This window comes from Ochotona princeps, chromosome 6 (assembly GCF_030435755.1).
Source record: "Ochotona princeps isolate mOchPri1 chromosome 6, mOchPri1.hap1, whole genome shotgun sequence".
In the NCBI taxonomy this organism is placed as follows: Eukaryota; Metazoa; Chordata; class Mammalia; order Lagomorpha; family Ochotonidae; genus Ochotona; species Ochotona princeps.
In genome coordinates this window covers 1,984,922-2,003,961 of record NC_080837.1, presented here as the reverse complement: position 1 = coordinate 2,003,961, position 19,040 = coordinate 1,984,922, and the positions used below count along the sequence as shown (strand labels likewise).

General features: G+C 45.3%; 1 protein-coding gene and 1 non-coding gene across 5 annotated transcripts in view; both read left to right on the top strand.

Annotated features, from left to right (window-relative positions):
• The window catches only part of BBS4 (Bardet-Biedl syndrome 4), a 46,632-nt gene that overhangs the window by 8,433 nt on the left and 19,159 nt on the right, over positions 1-19,040 (top strand). For 3 of the 4 annotated variants that reach the window (XM_012929669.2, XM_058665431.1, XM_058665432.1), the window contains exons 2-3: positions 994-1,045; positions 15,450-15,529. In XM_012929669.2, coding sequence (XP_012785123.2) covers positions 994-1,045; positions 15,450-15,529 — 132 coding nt within the window. Of the gene's footprint in view, positions 1-993; positions 1,050-13,033; positions 13,184-15,449; positions 15,530-19,040 lie in introns of those variants that run through there. The other variant, XM_058665430.1, reaches the window with a different exon arrangement.
• On the top strand, positions 10,924-11,030 carry LOC118759262 (U6 spliceosomal RNA). Its single transcript, XR_004996066.2, has one exon. It is a non-coding gene; the product is annotated as a U6 spliceosomal RNA (small nuclear RNA).

The window sequence follows — 19,040 nt, the reverse complement described above, 5'->3', positions numbered from 1 at the left end:
CCCAACCCCAGTATCCAGGAATATTGATGAGTTCCATGGTCATGCCTAGCTTAGCTCATTACCACCCCAAGCGCTCAAGAGAAACAGCTGGTATGGCAGTCCCACAGGGATGAGTCAAGGATTCCCTGTAGAATCTGCTCCCGGCCCCAGTTCTCTCTCATGCTGGTTCGTTTCATGGCCCAGGATGACATGGTTCACACCATTCCCCTACACTGGTGGGTATTGTGTGGTTGTGCCCTGCCAGGCAGGCTCCCCAGTTGTGGAAGTGTGTGCCAGTAGTTGGTGGTTAATACCAACAATCCCATCTCAGGTCTCAAAAATGGTGACCTGTATTGGTTTGGTCCCCAAAGGTCCTGCAGCTTCCCTCATCTAAACCACCCATCTCAGCCTCCTTGTTAACCTGCAAGTACAGTAGCATTGGTGGTAGAGTCGCCCAGAAGTCATTTCTCACCTGTCACGCTCTCCCTAGCAGTCTTTCTTCCCACACATCCAGAACCCCTTCCCTGAGCAGTTCACAGCCACCTATGCCAGGGAGCATGCGTATTCCCAAGCCTGGTCCTCCAGCCGTGTACCATGGCAGCCTGGGGCCCTGCCTGCCTAATGAAGGGTCCACGTATACTCATATGCGGGTCCCCAGATCCTGTCTGCTGGTGTGATGGCATCTGCCCCCTTCATATCTTAAAAAAAAATTAGAATAGGCAGCTATGTTCGTACACTGGTATAATTAACGCAAATTTACATTGACCAGGCCTAGGGTGCTCACCAGCTATTAGCGGCTTTACTCCCAGCAATGTAACATTTGCCTCGGTACGGTGCAGTCTAGGCAGTTGCTTATAGCTGGGACTAAAATAAATGGTTAAAAATAGAATGATACTGCATTTAGTGGGTTAATTTCATGGTTGGTGATGGACTGATTGCTGTTGTTACTTGAGTGATTTTCTAAGTTAGCAAGGTGTATGGTGATGCTTTAATGTACTCTTGCTTTCATTTCAGAGAACTCAGTTTCCTGCGTCTGTTGAATCCCAGAAACCTCGGCATAAAAAAGGTCAGTATGTAATTTCATCAGATGTGCATGTTTTCATATATTTCTCTGTCTCATTGATTGTTTTTTTTTTTTAAGATCTATTTGTTTTTATTGGAAAGGCGGATATACAGAGAGGAGGAGAGACAGAGAGGAAGATCTTCTGTCCAATGGTTCACTCTCCAAGTGACCGCAACAGGCAGGAGCTGAGCCAATCCGAACCCAGGAGCCTGGCGCTCTTCTGGGTCTCCCACGCGTGTGCAGGGTCCCAAGGCTTTAGGCTGTCCTCTACTGCTTTCCCAGGCCACAAGCAGGGAGCTGGATGGGAAGTGGAGCTGCCGGGATTAGAACCTGCACCCATATGGGATCCCGGGGCGTTCAAGGCGAGGACTTTAGCCACTAGGCCATCATGCCGGGCCCGGTCGCCAGTTCTAATACCGGCAGCCCTGCTTCACATCCAGCTCCCTGCTTGTGGCCTGGGAAAGCAGTTGAGGATGGCCCAAAGCTTTGGGACCCTGCACCTGCGTGGGAGACCCAGAGGAGGTTCCAGGTTCCCAGCATCGGATCGGCACGCACCGGCCGGTTGTGGTTCACTTGGGGAGTGAATCATTGGACGGAAGATCTTCCTCTCTGTCTCTCCTCCTCTTTGTATATCTGACTTTGTAATAAAAATAAATCTTTAAAAAACAAAAACAAAAATAAAAACAAAAACAAAGAACTGGCGACCATATGGATCCTGGCGCATGCAAGGCGAGGACCTTAACCACTACGCTGTCGTGCTGGGCCCTCATTGATTCTTTATTCTGTACACAATAGAGCTTTTTAAAATGGGAAGCAATGGGAAAGGCACTAGCAGACTACCACATTTAGTTTCTATTTTATGGAGTATTTAGGTATTAGGATGTTGACTTGAACTGTGTGTATAAATGGAGATTGATTGCTACATAAGTATATGTTCATTTTCTTTTTTTTTTTGCACATACCAGTGGGGCTGCAGCGGCACACCAATGTGTTCAGTTTCTATTTTGAGATAAACCAGTCTGAAGTTCTGTAATACGTGTCAGGCATTGAATAATCTCATGTGTACAAGTGAAATAAGTGCTTATGGTTATAATGAATCTAGATTGTAAGGATATGCTTTTTGTGATCTCATGGAAATGTGGTATATATTTTATTTAGAGGAATTTTTTGTAAAAGATTTATTTATTTTCATTTGAAAGGCAGAGTTACAGAGAAAGGAGAGATACTCCATTATTTGATTCATTTCCCAAATGGCTGCAGTGACTGGAACTAGGCTGGTTCAAAGCCATTTCTCTGAAGTGGGTGCAGGGGAGCTCAAGGACTTGGACTGTCCTCCACTGCTTTCCTGGTCCATTAGCAGGTAGCTGGATCGGCACCCATATGGGGTGCCAAAGTTCCTGGGGGAGGCTCAGCTGGCTGTGCCTTGTTGTCGACCCCCTAGGGGTTGTGGTTAGGTTGTAGTTGGCTGTACTGGTTGTCCTCCTGTGTCTGATGGGCTGTGTGTCCCTGCTACTTGACAGGCATTAGTTAATAAACAACTGAATTTCTTCTTCACCAGAAAAGACATTCATCCATGTTTTTATTTATTTTAGACTAGTTAGCTGGTGTTTTTTTTTTAAGATTTGTTTATTTTTATTGGAAAGGCAGATTTTACGGAGAGAAGGGGAGAAAGGGATAAATATCTTCCATACACCGATTTTACTCTCCAGGTTGCTGCAATAGCTACAGCTGAGTGGATCTGAAACCAGGAGCCAGGAGCTTCCTCCAGGTTTCCCATGTGGGTGCAGGGGCCCAAGGTCTTGGACCATTCTCCACTGCTTTCCCAAACCATAAACATGGAGCTGGGAGAGAATCAACATGGCCCAGGCAAAGGGTGCAGACATGTTTGAGATGATGGAAATTTATTAGACAGGGTAAAGAACAGAAAGCAGATTACAGAAAAAGATATGGGTCAGGAAGTCAACAAGGAGGTACCTGGAGAATTCCTGGACACAGGGAAGAGGCGACCATGGCGGAGTGGTGTTACAGGGAACAGAAAACCCATCAGCCACTGGTGAGCTGTGATGTGGACCCCAATGACAACCAGGTATCCAGAGGCAGCCATAGATCAACCCTTGTGACAGCCAGGTGGGAGCTTGGGTTCGCATGGGGATCTCGGGAGGTGAAGACAGGCTGGGACTGACCAAACCTGCCAAATACTTTGACCCAGCAATGAACGGAATGGGAGCTGCGCACTCCGTGGGGCTGATGGATGGTGGGTTGGAACTAACAGTACAGGGATCAAACACTGAATGGGCGGGCCCGGCGGCGTGGCCTAGCGGCTAAAGTCCTCGCCTTGAATGCCCCGGGATCCCATATGGGCGCCGGTTCTAATCCCGGCAGCTCCACTTCCCATCCAGCTCCCTGCTTGTGGCCTGGGAAAGCAGTTGAGGACGGCCCAATGCATTGGGACACTGCACCCGCGTGGGAGACCCGGAAGAGGTTCCTGGTTCCCGGCTTCGGATCGGCGCGCATCGGCCCGTTGCGGCTCACTTGGGGAGTGAATCATCGGACGGAAGATCTTCCTCTCTGTCTCTCCTCTGTGTATATCTGGCTGTAATAAAATGAATAAATCTTTAAAAAAAAAAAAAAAACAAACCACTGAATGGGCACGTTTCCAGCTAGTCACACCTGGCTGATCTCACAGGGAGGACAGCGTCAGCTCCACGTGCTGCAGGATCTGTGTGGTCCCTGGATGGGAAAGCTAAAAGCCCCGGCTCTCAGTGCTCCACTGGGCGCCATCTTGTGTGCTTATATAAGATCAGTGCTACTGGTAAACCAGTTATCTGCGACAGTTGGCGTCTTTCTAACCTAGGACACTGATTGAACATAAAAACTGACTTGTAGATCTGTAGGTAATACATCTTAGAAAACTGCACTAAGGAGAAAAATGCACCAAACAGGATTGCAATGTCAAAAGTTAAAAGAAGAGACAAAGGCACAATGAATGTTACCGAAGACTCCCCGCTAAAGAACAAAAGCCTCTAACACTCTTAGAGTTAACTGAGGAAGTCATTGAAAAAATGGGGGACACAGAATTCAGAAAACTTATTATAAAGCTTCTGACGAACCATGAGAAGCGCATAATAAAAGAGATCAAAGAATTTAAAGAATTTGTATATACAGGAAATGAATCAAATGAAAGCTGACATTTCCTATACAGTGGAGCAAATTCAAAGTACTGTGGAGAGTCTAAAAAATAGAATGAATGAAGCAGAAGAAAGAATGTCAGCATTGGAAGGTATTTCCTGTCATCGGGGGAAACAAAAAACTGGAAGCAGAGCTAGGCCAAGCTAAAAAAAGTATCCAGGAATTAAACGATACAATTAAAAGGCCCAACATAAGAATTATAGAAGTTCCAGAAGATGCAGAAAGAGGAACTGGGATTAAAGGTTTCAATGAAATAAGGTTTCATCAATGAAATAATACACGAAAACTTCCCTAATCTAGAGAAAGAATTGGGAAACAACATCCCGGGGCATAGGACTCCTAACAGGGTTGACAAAAAGTGACCTTCACCGGGCCTGGCAGCGTGGTCTAACGGCTAAAGCCCTCGCCTTGAAAGCCCCGGGATCCCATATGGGCGCCGGTTCTAATCCCGGCAGCTCCACTTCCCATCCAGCTCCCTGCTTGTGGCCTGGGAAGGCAGTCGAGGGCGGCCCAAGGCTTTGGGACCCTGCACCCATGTGAGAGACCCGGAAGAGGTTCCTGGTCCTGGCATCGGATCGGTGCGCACCGGCTGTTGCGGCTCACTTGGGGAGTGAAACATCGGACGGAAGATCTTCCTCTCTGTCTCTCCTCCTCTGTGTATATCTGACTGTAATAAAATAAATGAATCTTTAAAAAAAAAAATGACCTTCACCAAGACACATGATAATCACGCTCTCCTCAGTTGAACAAATGGAAAAAATTCTTACATGTGCACGTGACCAAAATCAGGTGACCTATAGAGGAACCCCAATCAGTCACAGCTGACCTCTCAGAGGAAACACTGCAGGCTAGGAGAGAATGGAGTGATGTATTTCAGACTTTATTTTTTTTTAAAATTTATTTATTCTATTACAAAGTCAGATATACAGAGAGGAGGAGAGACAGAAAGGAAGATCTTCCGTCCGATGATTCATTCCCCAAGTGAGCCGCAATGGCAGGTGCTGCTCCGATCCGATGCCAGGAACCAGGAACACAGGTGCAGGGTCCCAAAGCATTGGGCCATCCTTGACTGCCTTCCCAGGCCACAGGCAGGGAGCTGGATGGGAAGTGGAGCAGCCGGCGCCCATATGGGATTTCGGGGCGTTCAAGGCAAGGACTTTAGCTGCTAGGCCACGCCGCCGGGCCCATATTCCAGACTTTAAAAGGGAAAAATTTCAGCCCAGAAGAAAGTATCCTGCAAAGCTCTCCTTTGTCTTTGAAAATGAAATTAAATTCTTCCACAATAAACAAAAACTCCAAGAATTCATGTCCTCTAAACCGGCCCTACAGCTAATACTCAAAGATGTTCTAGTGAAAGAGAAAAGGAATAGCAGCTACCAAAGCCAAAGCCATATGTGGAGAACATTCCGGTAAAAGGCCAACAGAAGACAAAACCAAAGAACAACACATTACTAAGATGACAGAACCAAATTGCCACCTATCCATATTAACATTGAATGTAATGGTGTAAATTCATCAATCAAATGCCATAGATTAGTGGAATGGATTAAAAAATTCAACCCATATATCTGCTGCTTAGAGGAGACACATCTTAGTAACAAAGATCAGAAGAAACAAAGTGAAAGAATGGAAAAGATATTCCAAGCAAATGGTAAGGAAAAATGTGCAGGGGTAGCCATTCTTATATCAGATGATACAGACATCGATGTGAAAAACATTAGAAGAGATGAAGAAAGATACCATATAATCATCAAGGGATCCATTCAGCAAGATGAGATCACCACAATAAATATATATGCTCCAAATGCCAAGGTAGTTAGCTATGTGAAACAAACATTAATGGACTTAAAGGGAGAAATAGACTCAAATACAGTCATAGTGGGTGACCCTAATACCTCTTTAACATCAATGGACAGATCAAAAAACCAGAAACTCAGCAAAGAAATAACAGACCTCACCCAAACTCTAGAGCATATAGACTTAGTTGATATCTATTGAACCTTTCATCCTACAGAGAATACACTTTGTATTTCATCAGTGCATGGAAGCTTCTCCAGAATTGACCATGTTATAGGCCACAAAACAAACCTTAGCAAATTTAGAAAAATAGATATTATACCATGAATGTTCTCAGACCATCATGGAGTGAAGTTAGAGACCAAGAAGTCGAAACACCCAAGAAGACTTGCAAACACATGGAGACTGAATAATACGTTACTAAATGAGCAATGGGTTAGAGAGAAAGTCAAAGGGGAAATTAAAAAATTGCTTGAAACAAATGAAGGCATCAACACAACATATTAAAACTTATGGGACACAATCAAGGCAGTGTTGAGAGGAAAGTTCATCTCAATCAGTGTTTACGTTAAGAAATTAGAAAGGCATCAAGTAAATCAGCTAACCTTACAGTTGAAGGAATAGAAAAATGACAGCAAAGCAATCCCAAGACGAGTAGGAAAAAAGAAATCTTAAAGTAAGGGAGGAAATAAACCAAATAGAGACCAAGAGAATTATACACTAGATCAATGAATCAAAGAGCTGGTTCTCTGAGAAAATCAACAAAATAGATTCCCCACTAGCCCAACTAATTAAAAAAAGAAGGGAGGAAATGCACATCAATAGCATCAGAAATGAGGAAGGAGATATAACAAGAGATACCTCGGAAATACAAAGAATCATTAGGAACTATTACAAGCAACTATATGTGAACAAATCAGAAGACCTAGAAGAAATGAATAGATTCTTGGACACATACAGTCCACCAAAATTGAATCAAGAAGTAATTAACAATCTAACTAGACCAGTAACATGCATGGAGACTAAATCAGTAATCAAAGCCCTCCCAACCAAGAAAAGTCCTGGACCAGATGGCTTCACTGCTAAATTCTACCAAACATTTCAAGAGAAGCTTACCTCAATCCTGCACAACCTTTTCCAAAGAACAGAAAAAGAGGCAATCCTTCCAAACTCTGTGAAACCGATATCACCTTAATACCAAAGCCAGATAGAGAAACAACAGAAAAAGAGAACTACAGACTGATATCCTTGATGAACATAGATGCAAAGATCCTCAACAAAATATTAGCTAACAGGATCCAACAGCACATTAGGCAGTTCATTCACCCAGACCAGGTGGGTTTCATCTCAAGCATGCAGGGATGGTTCAACATCCGCAAATCAATAAATGTGATACATCACATCAACAAATTGAAAAAAAAAAACACATATGATCCTCTCAATAGATGCAGAGAAGGTATTTGATAAAATCCAACACCACTTCATGCTGAAAAATCTAAGCAAGATAGGCACAGAAGTAACATTCTACAACACAATCAAAGCAATTTATGAAGAAAAACCAATGCCAGCATCAAATTAAATGGACAAAGATTGGAAGCCTTCCCACTAAAATCTGGACTAGACAGGGATGTCCACAGTCACCACTACTCTACAATATAGTATTGGAAGTCCTTGCCAGAGCTACTGGGCAAGAAAAAGGAATTAAAGGAATCCAAATTTGAAAAGAGGAAATGAAGTTATCTCTATTTGCAGACGACATGATTCTCTACATAGGAGAACCAAAACTCAGTCAAGAGACTGTTGGAACTCATAAGAGACTTTGGCAGGGTAGCAGGATACAAAATTAATGAACACAAGTTGATGGCACTAGTGTACACAAATAATTCCATGGATAAGAAAAAAATTGTAAGTACAGTCCCCTTTAAAATAGAGGAGAGGAATCCCAAATACCTAGGAATTAAGCTACCTAAATATATGGAAGACCTCTATGATGAAAACTACAAAACATTAGGAAAGGAAATAGAAGAAGACCTTGAAAAATGGAGAACTATACCATGTTTCTGGATTGGCAGAATTAACATTATCAAAATGACCATATTACCAAAAGCAATATACAGATTCAACACAATCCCAATCAAAATCCCAACAACATTCTTTTGAGAAATAGAAAAGATGATACAAAAGTTCATTTGGAGTCGCAAAAGACCACGAATAGCCAAAGCTATCCTGAGAAATAGAAATCAAGCTGGAGAAATCACAATTCCAGACCTTAAGACATAACTACAGAGCAGTGGTTATCAAAACAGTCTGGTACTGGTACAGAAACAGAGAAGAAGATCAGTGGAACAGAATAGAAACACCAGAAGGGAGCCCACACATGTACAGTCAACTAATCTTTGACAAGAAAACTGAAAACAATCCAGGCAAAAATCCTGGTCTCTTCAACAAATGCTGTTGGGACAACTGGATAGCAGCTTGCAAAATAAACAAGCGAGACCCACACCTGTCACTTTATATGAAAATTAGCTCTAAATGGATTAATGACCTAAATCTATACCCAGAAACCATCCAACTACTAAAGGAAAACATAGGAAACACACTCCAAGATATAGGAACAGGGAAAAACTTGTTAGAAAAGACACCAAAAGCAAATACAATCAAATCCAAAATGAACAAATGGGACTACATCAAACTAAAAAGCTTCTGTACAGCAAAGGAAACAATTAACAAAAAGAAGCAACCAACAGAATGGGAGAAAATTCTTGCACACTACGCCAGTGACTGGGGACTAATATCAAGGATTTACAAAGAGCTTCAGAAACCCAGGGGCAGAAAAAAACAAAACAAAACAAAACAAAATAAAACAAACCCTGTAACAAAATGGGCAAAGGAAATGAATGGATATTTTTCAAAAGAACAGCTTCAAATCGCTAACAGACAGGAAAAGATGTTCAGGCTCCCTAGCCATCAGAGAGATACAAATGAAAACCACGTTGAGGTACCACCTAACTCCAGTGAAACTGGCCTACATTCAGAACTCCACTGACAACACCTGCTGTCGTGGATGTGGGGAGAAAGGCACCTCTCCTTCACTGCTGGTGGGAGTGTAGGCTAGTACAACCACTGTGCAAATCAATATGGAGAGTGCTTGGAGAATTGCAAATAAATCTGCCATATGACCCAGCTATCCTGCTCCTAGGAATATACCCAGTAGAAATGAAATCTGCATATGGGGAAGGGATATGTGATCCTATATGTGCGTCAGAACAATCCACAATAGCAAAGACACGGACACAATCCAGATGTGTGTCCAAAGAAGAGTGGTTAAAGAAGCTGTGGTACATTTACTCTATGGAATATTAATCAACTTTTAAGAAGAATGAGCTTATACTATTTACAACTAGGTGGTCCCAACTAGAGAGCATTATGCTCAGTGAAATGAGTCAGTCACAAAGGAATAAGTACCCGATGTTCTCTCTTATATAAGAAAACCAACGTGGAATGTGTAACTTCAATAATCCGATCCATACTGTTTTTTTGTTTGTTTCTTTGTTTTGCTGCAATATGTGTCTTGATTTTTTTTCAGTTTTATTTATTCCAAATACTTTTTTTTTTATCTTGTCGAACTCATTGTTGGCTCATGGATTACATGGTGGCATCGTTTTTCCCAAGAGATTTTTGTATTTTATTTTTGTCACCCATGTGTTGGTTACTCGGTCGCGCCTTTTTTCATGGTGCCGTAATTTGTTGTTGTCGTTGAGGCTGTTGTTCTAACTCATATCGGTTGTTGACCTTGTTTCATGGCTTCTCAATTATGGAAATGTATAATTATGAGTACTGGGTCTACCATATCCAGATGTCAGGGTATAATGCAACATGCATCCCTGCTTCTGGGTGAAAGATGGATTCCCAATGAAACTAATTAACACATGCCATGATGGCTCAACTGGGTACAGACGATGTCAGACAGTCCAGCAATGTCAGGGTACACTTAAATAAGAGACTGATAGAAGTATGATTCCTTATGAAGGACTATACCATTGTAGTAAAACGGGGAAAACGGTCTTAGGGTGGGAATTTGGGGGGCAATCCCAGTCTATACAAAAGAGTACCATATAATTCAAAAATTCAAAATAAAAATATATATATTAAAAAAATAAACATGTAGCTAGATAGGAAGTGGAGTATCCGGGACATGAACAGGCACCCCATGGGAAACTGGCACTTGGAGGTAGAGGGTTAGCCAGTTGAGCCATCATGGCATGTGTTAATTAGTTATTTTTAGGTAAGGAAATTAAGGCTGAATCAAAAGGGGTATGGCTGGCCCGTGGTCTTGTATTTGGTCCTTGTCTGTATATATAAACTGTAGCTGTCAGGCTCTTTATCCTTACTATTTGCTTTGAGTCCTTGAATTTGATTTTGCCAAAATAGGATATTTCTGTCACTCTCGGAAAGTATGACCAAGTTGTTTGGAGTTATGCCTTTTAGAAGAATATTTAATGGGCCTGGTGTGATAGCATAGTGGTTAAATCCTCGCCTGGAACTCCCCGGGATCCCATAAGGGCGCCGGTTCTAACCCTGGTGGCTCCACTTCCCATCCAGCTCCCTGCTTGTGGCCTGGGAAAGCAGCTGAGGACGACCCAAAGCTTTGGGACCCTGCACCCGCGTGGGAGACCTGGAAGAGGTTCCTGGGTTCGGATTGGCTCAGCTCCAGCTGTTGTGGCTGCTTGGGGAGTGAATCATCAGATGGAAGATCTTTCTCTCTGTCTCTCCTCCTCTCTGTATAGCTGACTTTGCAATAAAAATAAATACTTTTTTTAGAAAGAAAAATATTTAACAAATTTTTTTTCAGAATAGAAATATATATACAATATTTTAAAGATTTATCCATTTTTGTGCTTGCTTTGGCAGCACATATACCAAAATTGGAACGATACAGAGAAGACTAGCATGGCCCCTGCGCAAGGATGACACGCAAATTCGTGAAGCGTTCCATATTTTTAATAAATACAGGTTCCTGAAAAAAAAAGATTTATCCATTTTTATTACAAAATCAGATATATAGAGAAGTGGAGAGACAGAGAGGAAGATCTTTCATTCAGTGATTCACTCCCCAAGTAACTGCAATGGCTGGAGATGTGCCTGTGTGAAGCCAGAAGCCTGGAGCCTCATCCAGGCCTCCCACGTGGTGCAGGTTCCTAAAGCTTTGGGCCGTTCTCCACTGCTTTCCCAGGCCATAAGCAGGGAGCTGGATGGGAAGTGGAGCAACTGGGACCCGAACTGGTGCCCATATGGGATCCCCAGTGCATGCCGCGCGAGGATTTAGCCTCTAGGCTATTGAGCCAGCCTACGCAACGCCCCCACCCCGTTTCTTTTTGTAAAGACTTGTTTAGGTACAACAGCAGTTTAATAATGAAATTAGAAGGCAACTTGTAGTGAATCTCTTTGAATCAGCCCTCTTCACCCCTGTATCAGTTCTCTACTGTTTACATTCCTACATGGTGACAGTGTTCCGTTGCTGCTGGACTGTTTCTCCCCCAGGCCTATCCTCACCTCCTCTTATGGTCTTGCTGTTGTGAGGCCCTGGCTGTCGACAGCCCCGTTTCCTCCCAAGGCTACTTCCTAGCTGCTTCTGGCTGGGTTAGCAGGTGGGAGGAAGGAGGAGCCAGCCTGCCCTGCTCTGGGCCTCTGCTCAGCAGCAGCTGCCTGCTGGTGGCTGCAGCCCTGGCTGCTGGTAGCAGTTCCCGTCCTTCCTGTGTCCCTGAATGATGTCAGTGCTCAGAGTCCTCTCTGAGCTGTTCCTGCAGATTCTCGCCTCTTCCATTCTCCCGTCTCAGTCCCTTTTGTTAAATCCTGCAGTGGTCTCACCCTGTTTCCTTGTTGGAGTCTGATAGCTACAGAGTTCAAGTGTTAGTGATTAGACTGTTCTAGGTTTACATTCGACATTTGTCACATTTTCTGATGGCCCAGATATATTTTGAAGTAAAAATGTTACAATTTCTATTTGGCATGAGGAAATGAACGATTATTGAATGACCATATTTATTTTTCATATTTTCCCAGTGAAAATCAGAGGGACTAGAGGAGGACTAGTAAAGTTAAACCATTTGAGTTCCACAGAAGGCTGGGGCCCGAGTTGAGCTCTTAGTGCTGACCTGGGAGAACTGGAAGAGGTCCTTTACCAGGGAAGGACTTGTTTGCAGCATTCTTAAAAATGCCTTGGGTGTCTAAGGCAAATATGTGCCTAAGAATCGCAACTACAGCTATTTTCCTTCTTTTTTTTTTTTTTAAAGACTTATTATTATTGGAAAGCCGGATATACAGAGAGGAGGAGAGACAGAGAGGAAAATCTTCCATCCGATGACTCACTCCCCAAGTGAGCCACAACGGGCCGGTGCGCGCCGATCCGATGCCGGGAACCAGGAACCTCTTCCAGGTCTCCCACACAGGTGCAGGGTCCCAAAGCATTGAGCCGTCCTGGACTGCTTTCCCGGGCCGTCCTGGACTGCTTTCCCAGGCCACAAGCAGGGAGCTGGATGGGAAGTGGAGCTGCCGGGATTAGAACCGGCGCCCATATGGGATCCCGGGGCTTTCAAGGCGAGGACTTTAGCCACTAGGGCACGGTGCCGGGCCCAACTACAGCTATTTTCTTTAGCTCTGCTATAGCTGGGATGCAGCCATAACATGAATCAGAGTCAGTAATATCAGGTCTGCATATACCCTTCCTGGGAGAACTTAGCACCTGGATCAATAGTAGGAGAAGAGCCCTTGAGGTGACCTGTGTATTCAGGCCAGGAATTGTCTAAAATACATCAAGTGGGAGGAGGCGTGAGGATGTCACAGAAGAGTAGAATGGGGCAAGGAGTGCTGTTGCTGGGCTGCCAGCCTTCCACCTTAGCAGGTGCCTGTGGAGGTTTGAGGCCTGGCCTTCAGCTCAGTGGCTGGCCACCTGATCTCTGTGGTGACATAGCAGGCAAGGTGTCCTCTGTTTTCGTCGTAGAACAGGGGGAGCTGTGCTCTGTTGTTAAGTTTTTGAGGACATTCCAGAAGGTCATCTCATAATACTTGCAAAGGAGAGTGAGGACCTGGTTTATAGCAGGGAGTTGGAATGAGCAATGGTGTGGAATATACGAGATTCAGTACACACATTTAAAGGTAAAATTATAACTGTAAATTCAGAATTTGTACATGTAGGGATTTCCAAGTTATCCAGAATTCTCTCAGTTTTGAGAATAAGTAAAATGTAACAGCAACAAAAGCCAAAACTTCTGTAGGGTTTACTGTGTACCAGGCACTATTTTTATCCATTCTTTTATGGTATTATTAAAGAAAGAGACAGAGAGACAGAAAAACAATTCCCCAACTGGACACTATTTGGACTTCTGTCGTAAGTCACCTGGTCATTTTAACTCTCTGAAAATGAGTATGTTGTTGCCTCCCCTTCCAACGATAATGTCCTACCCAGTGCTCGTTCTGCCTTCCTTGCTTTGTTTTATTATCATCTTCTCATTCTGTGAGCACTTTCCTCCCCATCTTTGCTGTCTGCCCCAATTCTTGTGAGCCCCTTGAATTTGGGGTCGGTTTTGGTTGCTTCTGGATTTTCAGTGCCTGACACTGTTAGGCAGTTAGTAAATATTGGTTGGAATAATGAGATTTGATTTTTTTTTAAAGATTTTATTATTATTATTGGAAAGCCGGATATACAGAGAGGAGGAGAGACAGAGAGGAAGATCTTCCATCCGATGTTTCACTCCCCTTGTGAGCCGCAACGGGCCGGTATGCGCCGATCCGATGCCAGGACCAGGAACCTCTTCCAGGTCTCCCACGCGGGTGCAGGGTCCCAAAGCTTTGGGCCATCCTCGACTGCTTTCCCAGGCCACAAGCAGGAGCTGGATGGGAAGTGGAGCTGCTGGGATTAGAACCAGCGCCCATATGGGATCCCGGCGCGTTCAAGGCGAGGACTTTAGCCTCTAGGCCACGCTGCCGGGCCCTGAGACTTGATTTTACAGATGAGAAAATTATACATTTTTGAAGTTGAAGGAATAAATTAGAAATTATACATTTTTAAAATTCACTCATTTGGTAATGCTATGATTATGGGACAGTGAAGTGATCTCTCAGGTCTTTGGTGAAACGAAAGTTCTTTTAGTTTCCAGTGGAAGACAACAAGATTAAAACAACTTATGCATCCATCTGCTGGTTGACTCCCCCCCGTACGTGCAGTGGCTGAAGCCAGGAGCCTGCTACATCATTCACAGTTGCCATGTGGGAGGCAGGGTTGAGCCACGTGGGCCCTCACCTGCTGCCTCCCAGAACTGCATTAGAAGGAAGCAGGGTTGGAAGTGGAATTGCCAGAACTGGAGCCAGACATTCTCATAGGAAATGTGGGTGTCCCAAACTGGCTTCACCCACTGTGCCACAACTGCTCTTTCAGCTTTTAGACACGTACCTTCAGGAGTGTGATAGCACTTGGATTTGGTAGTGGCTTCCCTCTAACTCCCAGTGTCCCATTTCGTGAGTCTCTGGGTTCTTGAGGACATTTTGGCATTTTTTTTTTCATTTTCAAAAAGCTTGTCTTTTATTTCTTACTGAAAGAAAATTTTAAGATTCATTTACTTTTATTGGAAAGACAGACTTACAAAGAGGAGAGACAGAGAGGAAAGATCTGTCCACTGGTCCACTCCCCAAGTGGCTGAATGGCTGGAGCTGAACCAGTCTGAAGCCAGGAGCTTCTTCCATGTCCCTCAGGCGGGTGCAGGGTCCCAGAGTTTTGGACCATCCTTGACTGCTTTCTCAGGCCACAAGCAGAGAGCTAGATGGGAAGTGGAGCAGCCAGGATTAGAACCAGTGCCCGCATGGATCCCAGTGCATCCAAGGTGAGGCCTTTAACCACTAGGCTATTGTGTTGGGCCCAAAATTTTGTCTTTTATTGTAGGATTTTAAAAATTTATTTTATTTTTATTGGAAAGTCAGATATAACAGAGAGGAGGAGAGACAGAAAGATCTTCCATCTGATGATTCACAGTTTGGGGCTGTCTTACACTGTTTTCCCAGGCATATTAGAAAGGAGTTGGATCAGAAGTGGAGCAGCTCGGACTTGAACTAGTGCCTGCATGGGGCAGCTGCTTAGCCTGTTGTACCACAGAGTTAGCCTGAAGAAATGTTATGTTATTTAAATCAAATTATCATTTGAGAAACTGACATTATAAGTGGCAGGAGCTCAAGCACATATATGGGGTAAAATAGTAGGATACATATTCTCAGTTTAATGTTCTGTTTTGGATGTGCTATAGTACGTTCCTAGCAGCATGAAGGATTTAATATATTGTAGTATGTGTGTGGTCAATTCAGATGTGAAGACAATGCTAGGAAGAAAACCCAAGAATAACTGTCATTTGTTTTGTCAAAATCTGTTGTCCAGCTCCAGAGTTTCCTATTTTGGAGAAGCAGAACTGGTTGATTCATCTGCACTATATCCGGAAGGATTACGAAGCATGCAAGGTGAGAGACTGCAGTGGCAGGGAAAGCGAGACCCCTGGGAGGGTGACTGGCAGTGTCTGCTGTGGAGTGTGGCAGCTGCTGCCCAGCACGTAAGACAGTTCCTGTGGTCCCACACTCTGTGTACTGGTTAGCTTCCGCTTGGATACTGCCGTTTTTAAAAACTTGACTTTCACTGGCCCCACGCACAGACCAACTGACCTTGGTTGCTAATGGGGCTCCTGACTGGCTGGGCAGTCAGGTGTGTTCCATGGCCTCTTGAGTCAAGGGCATGGCGAAGGCGGGTCAGCTGGGGCTTCTTGGTTTCTGGGTGGAAGCAAGTGTTCTGCTCTTTCTCCTCCTTTTGGTTTTTTTTTTAAGATTTGTTTTTATTGGAAAGTCAGATATATAGAGAGAGGAGGAGAGACAGAGGGGATTTCCCTCTGTTGATTTACTACCCAAGTAGCTTCAATGGCTGGAGCCGAGTCATTCTGAATCAGGAGCCTGGAGCTTCTACTGGGTCTCCCACGCGGGTGCAGGGTCCCAAGGCTTTGGGCTGTCCTTGACTGCTTTCCCAGGCCACAAGCAGGGAGCTGGATGGGAAATGGAGCCACTGAGATAGGAACTGGTGCCCATATGGGATCCTGGCACATTCAAGGCGAGGATTTAAGCTGCTAGGCTTTCACACAAGGTCCTCTTTTTTAAAAAAAAAAATATTTAATGTTGTTTACATAGTTGCAGAATGTAACCATGTGGTCTTCTGGTTAGGGCGGGACAGGTTAGGCCTGGAGGAAGGTGGTTGGACAAATGTTTCAGGGATTTTTGGGGTTGAAGGGGAAGTGGACTGTCGATCGACCCTTGCTGTCCAAACTGCATCAGCACCTGGGAATGAGGGACAGTCATTTGATTAGCCTTAGATACCCCAGTGCAGGAAGAATGCTCCGAGGGTGTTACTTGAGTGTTTTTGATAGTTCTGAGACATGGTTGGCTTTGTGCACCCCAGCTAGGAAAATCTTTTCAAGGTCTAATGGTTGACAAAGTGCATCTTAGTGCATCCACCAACTCAGGAGCGTGCTGCAAAGCTTGGCTGGGAGAATTGTCCAACCTGTTGTGTGCTTTCCATCCTCTGACGAGGCAGTCCATGTCCATCCTCCGCTGGCCTAGATGAGCTGTCATGTCCCTCATGGCACTGCACAGGCATCACCAACCGAGGAGGGCCCAAGCCTGATACATGCTGTCCAAGGCTGGCCACGCATCCTGTGATTTTGCGTGTGTCTGGGGTCCGATCCCAGCATTCTCGTTGGGGAGTTCCCCAAGAAACTTCACCTGGGATGACCTCCGACTTGACTCTTGTGTGCATCAGCCGGTGCAGGGTCAGGTTCAGTCTGTCCCCTGCACCAGCCAAGGCACATATAGGTTGATGCAGCTGTCTAGTTAGTTTTGACCCAACCCCATATCTCACACATACTGATGGGTGCTGCAGCCCAGCCTGCCCTCCCATAGACGATCCTCACATATACAAGTGGGTGCCATGGCCTACTTGGGGCAACTTCCAGTAATCTCTACCAGGTCCTTCCCCAGCCCCACTTTTTCTGTGTGCTGACATGTGTTGTAGCCCAGCCCAGCCCAGCCCAGCCTACATCCTCTTTGTCTCTTGTGTACACCCTTGTCTGAGATGGCCTGCCCCCAGTCTTGGCATTTGCCAACACTTGTTACAGCCTGGCTTACTTACCGTGGCCCACTTCCAGTCCCAGTTTTTGCTGATGGATATAGCAGCCTAACCCAGCCTGGCCCATCCTCAGCCCTCATGTGAACTGATGGGTGTTGTAGTCCAACCAGCCTGGCCTGCATCCTGTCCTGGCTCTCACTTATGGCCAGTCAGTGCTAACTGCCAGCACACAGCCGGACTGGTCTCACTCGTATTCCAGTGGGTGCTGTGATCCAGTTTGTGCTGACCTCCTCCCTGCCGCTATATCATGCTCAACAGCAGGAACTGCAGCCTTGCAAGGGAGTTCCTCAAGTTTCCCTACCAGACTCATTCCCAGCACTGCATCTCACCCAACCCTCGGTGTCATATGTGCCAGTGGATGCAGTGGCTGTGCGTGGCTTGGTCTGCCCTAGTCTTGGCTTTTCCCTGTGCTGGTGGGTACTGTATCCTTGTCCAGCCCAGCTTCCTCCCAGCCCTAGCTCCTGTGAGTGTCAGATGGGTTTCTGTCAGGTGAGCTTGTGGTCCAGACTGACTTGGCTGTCACCACCACACAGTCTTTTTTTTTTTTTTTTTTTAAGATTTATTTATTTCATTTTTTATTACAAAGTCAGATATACAGAGAGGAGGAGAGACAGAGAGGAAGATCTTCCATCCGATGATTCACTCCCCAAGTGAGCCGCAATGGCTGGTGCTGTGCTGATCCGAAGTCAGGAGCCAGGAACCTCTTCTGGGTCTCCCACGTGGTGCAGGGTCCCAATACATTAGGCCGTCCTCAACTGCTTTCCCAGGCCACAAGCAGGGAGCTGGATGGGAAGTGGAGCTGCCGGGATTAGACCGGCGCCCATATGGGATCCCGGGGCATTCAAGGCGAGGACTTTAGCCACTAGGCCACGGTGCCGGGCCCACCACCACCCACTCTTTGCATCAGTGGGTGCTACAGTCCCACAGACGGGAGCCCACAATTCTCCTACAGTATCTGCTCCCAGATCCGGTTCTCTTGCGTTCTGGTAGGTGCTGCAACCCAGCCTGATATGGCCCACCCTTTGCTCCAGCACTTATGGGTGGGCACTGTGGCCTAACCCAGCAGGAATGCCCCTTCCCAGTTTTTGTGTGTGCCAGCAGGTGGCGGGTGATGCTATGTAGCCCAGCCCAGATCTCCTACTTGGGCTGGTGCCTTGGCCTGACCCAGACATTTTGCTGAAGCCACTCCACCTCAGCTCCCTCCCTTACATGTAAGTGCAATGACCCAGTCTGTGGAATACCACATAAGTCATTTCCTCAGCTGCTCCCACTCCAATACATCCCCATACATCCTTCTCTAGGCAGTCTGCAGCCCCTCTGCCTGGGTGCTAGGATGGCTTGTCCTGGCTCAGCGATCCCCTCCGTCTCTACTAATCAAAAGACAAAAACAAATAAAAAAAAAAACCAAAAAAGAAAAACCAAGCAGCTATGTTGGCATATTGATATAGTTAACGTAAGTTGGCATTAACCAGGTATAGAGTGCCCACCAGCCAATGGCTGCTTTTTACCCAGCAGTGGAACGCTTGCCTAGGTACAAGGCAACCTAGGCGATTGCCTGCAGCTGGGGTCTGTGCCTGCATCTTGAAAGTTGGAGGATGTTCCGTGGTTGGCCCCCTTTCTGCTCATTCTTGAGACTAGTCTAATACCTACTGAGTGCATCATCAACATTTCAAGCCAGATTTCTCTGTGGCTGAATTTATCTGCTGCTGCCACATTCCTCCTGCCACTCCTGTCTCAGAGATGGATCGCATTGTTCACCCAGCTGGCACTGTGTTATAGATAGGTATGGAGATCCTCCACTGACCA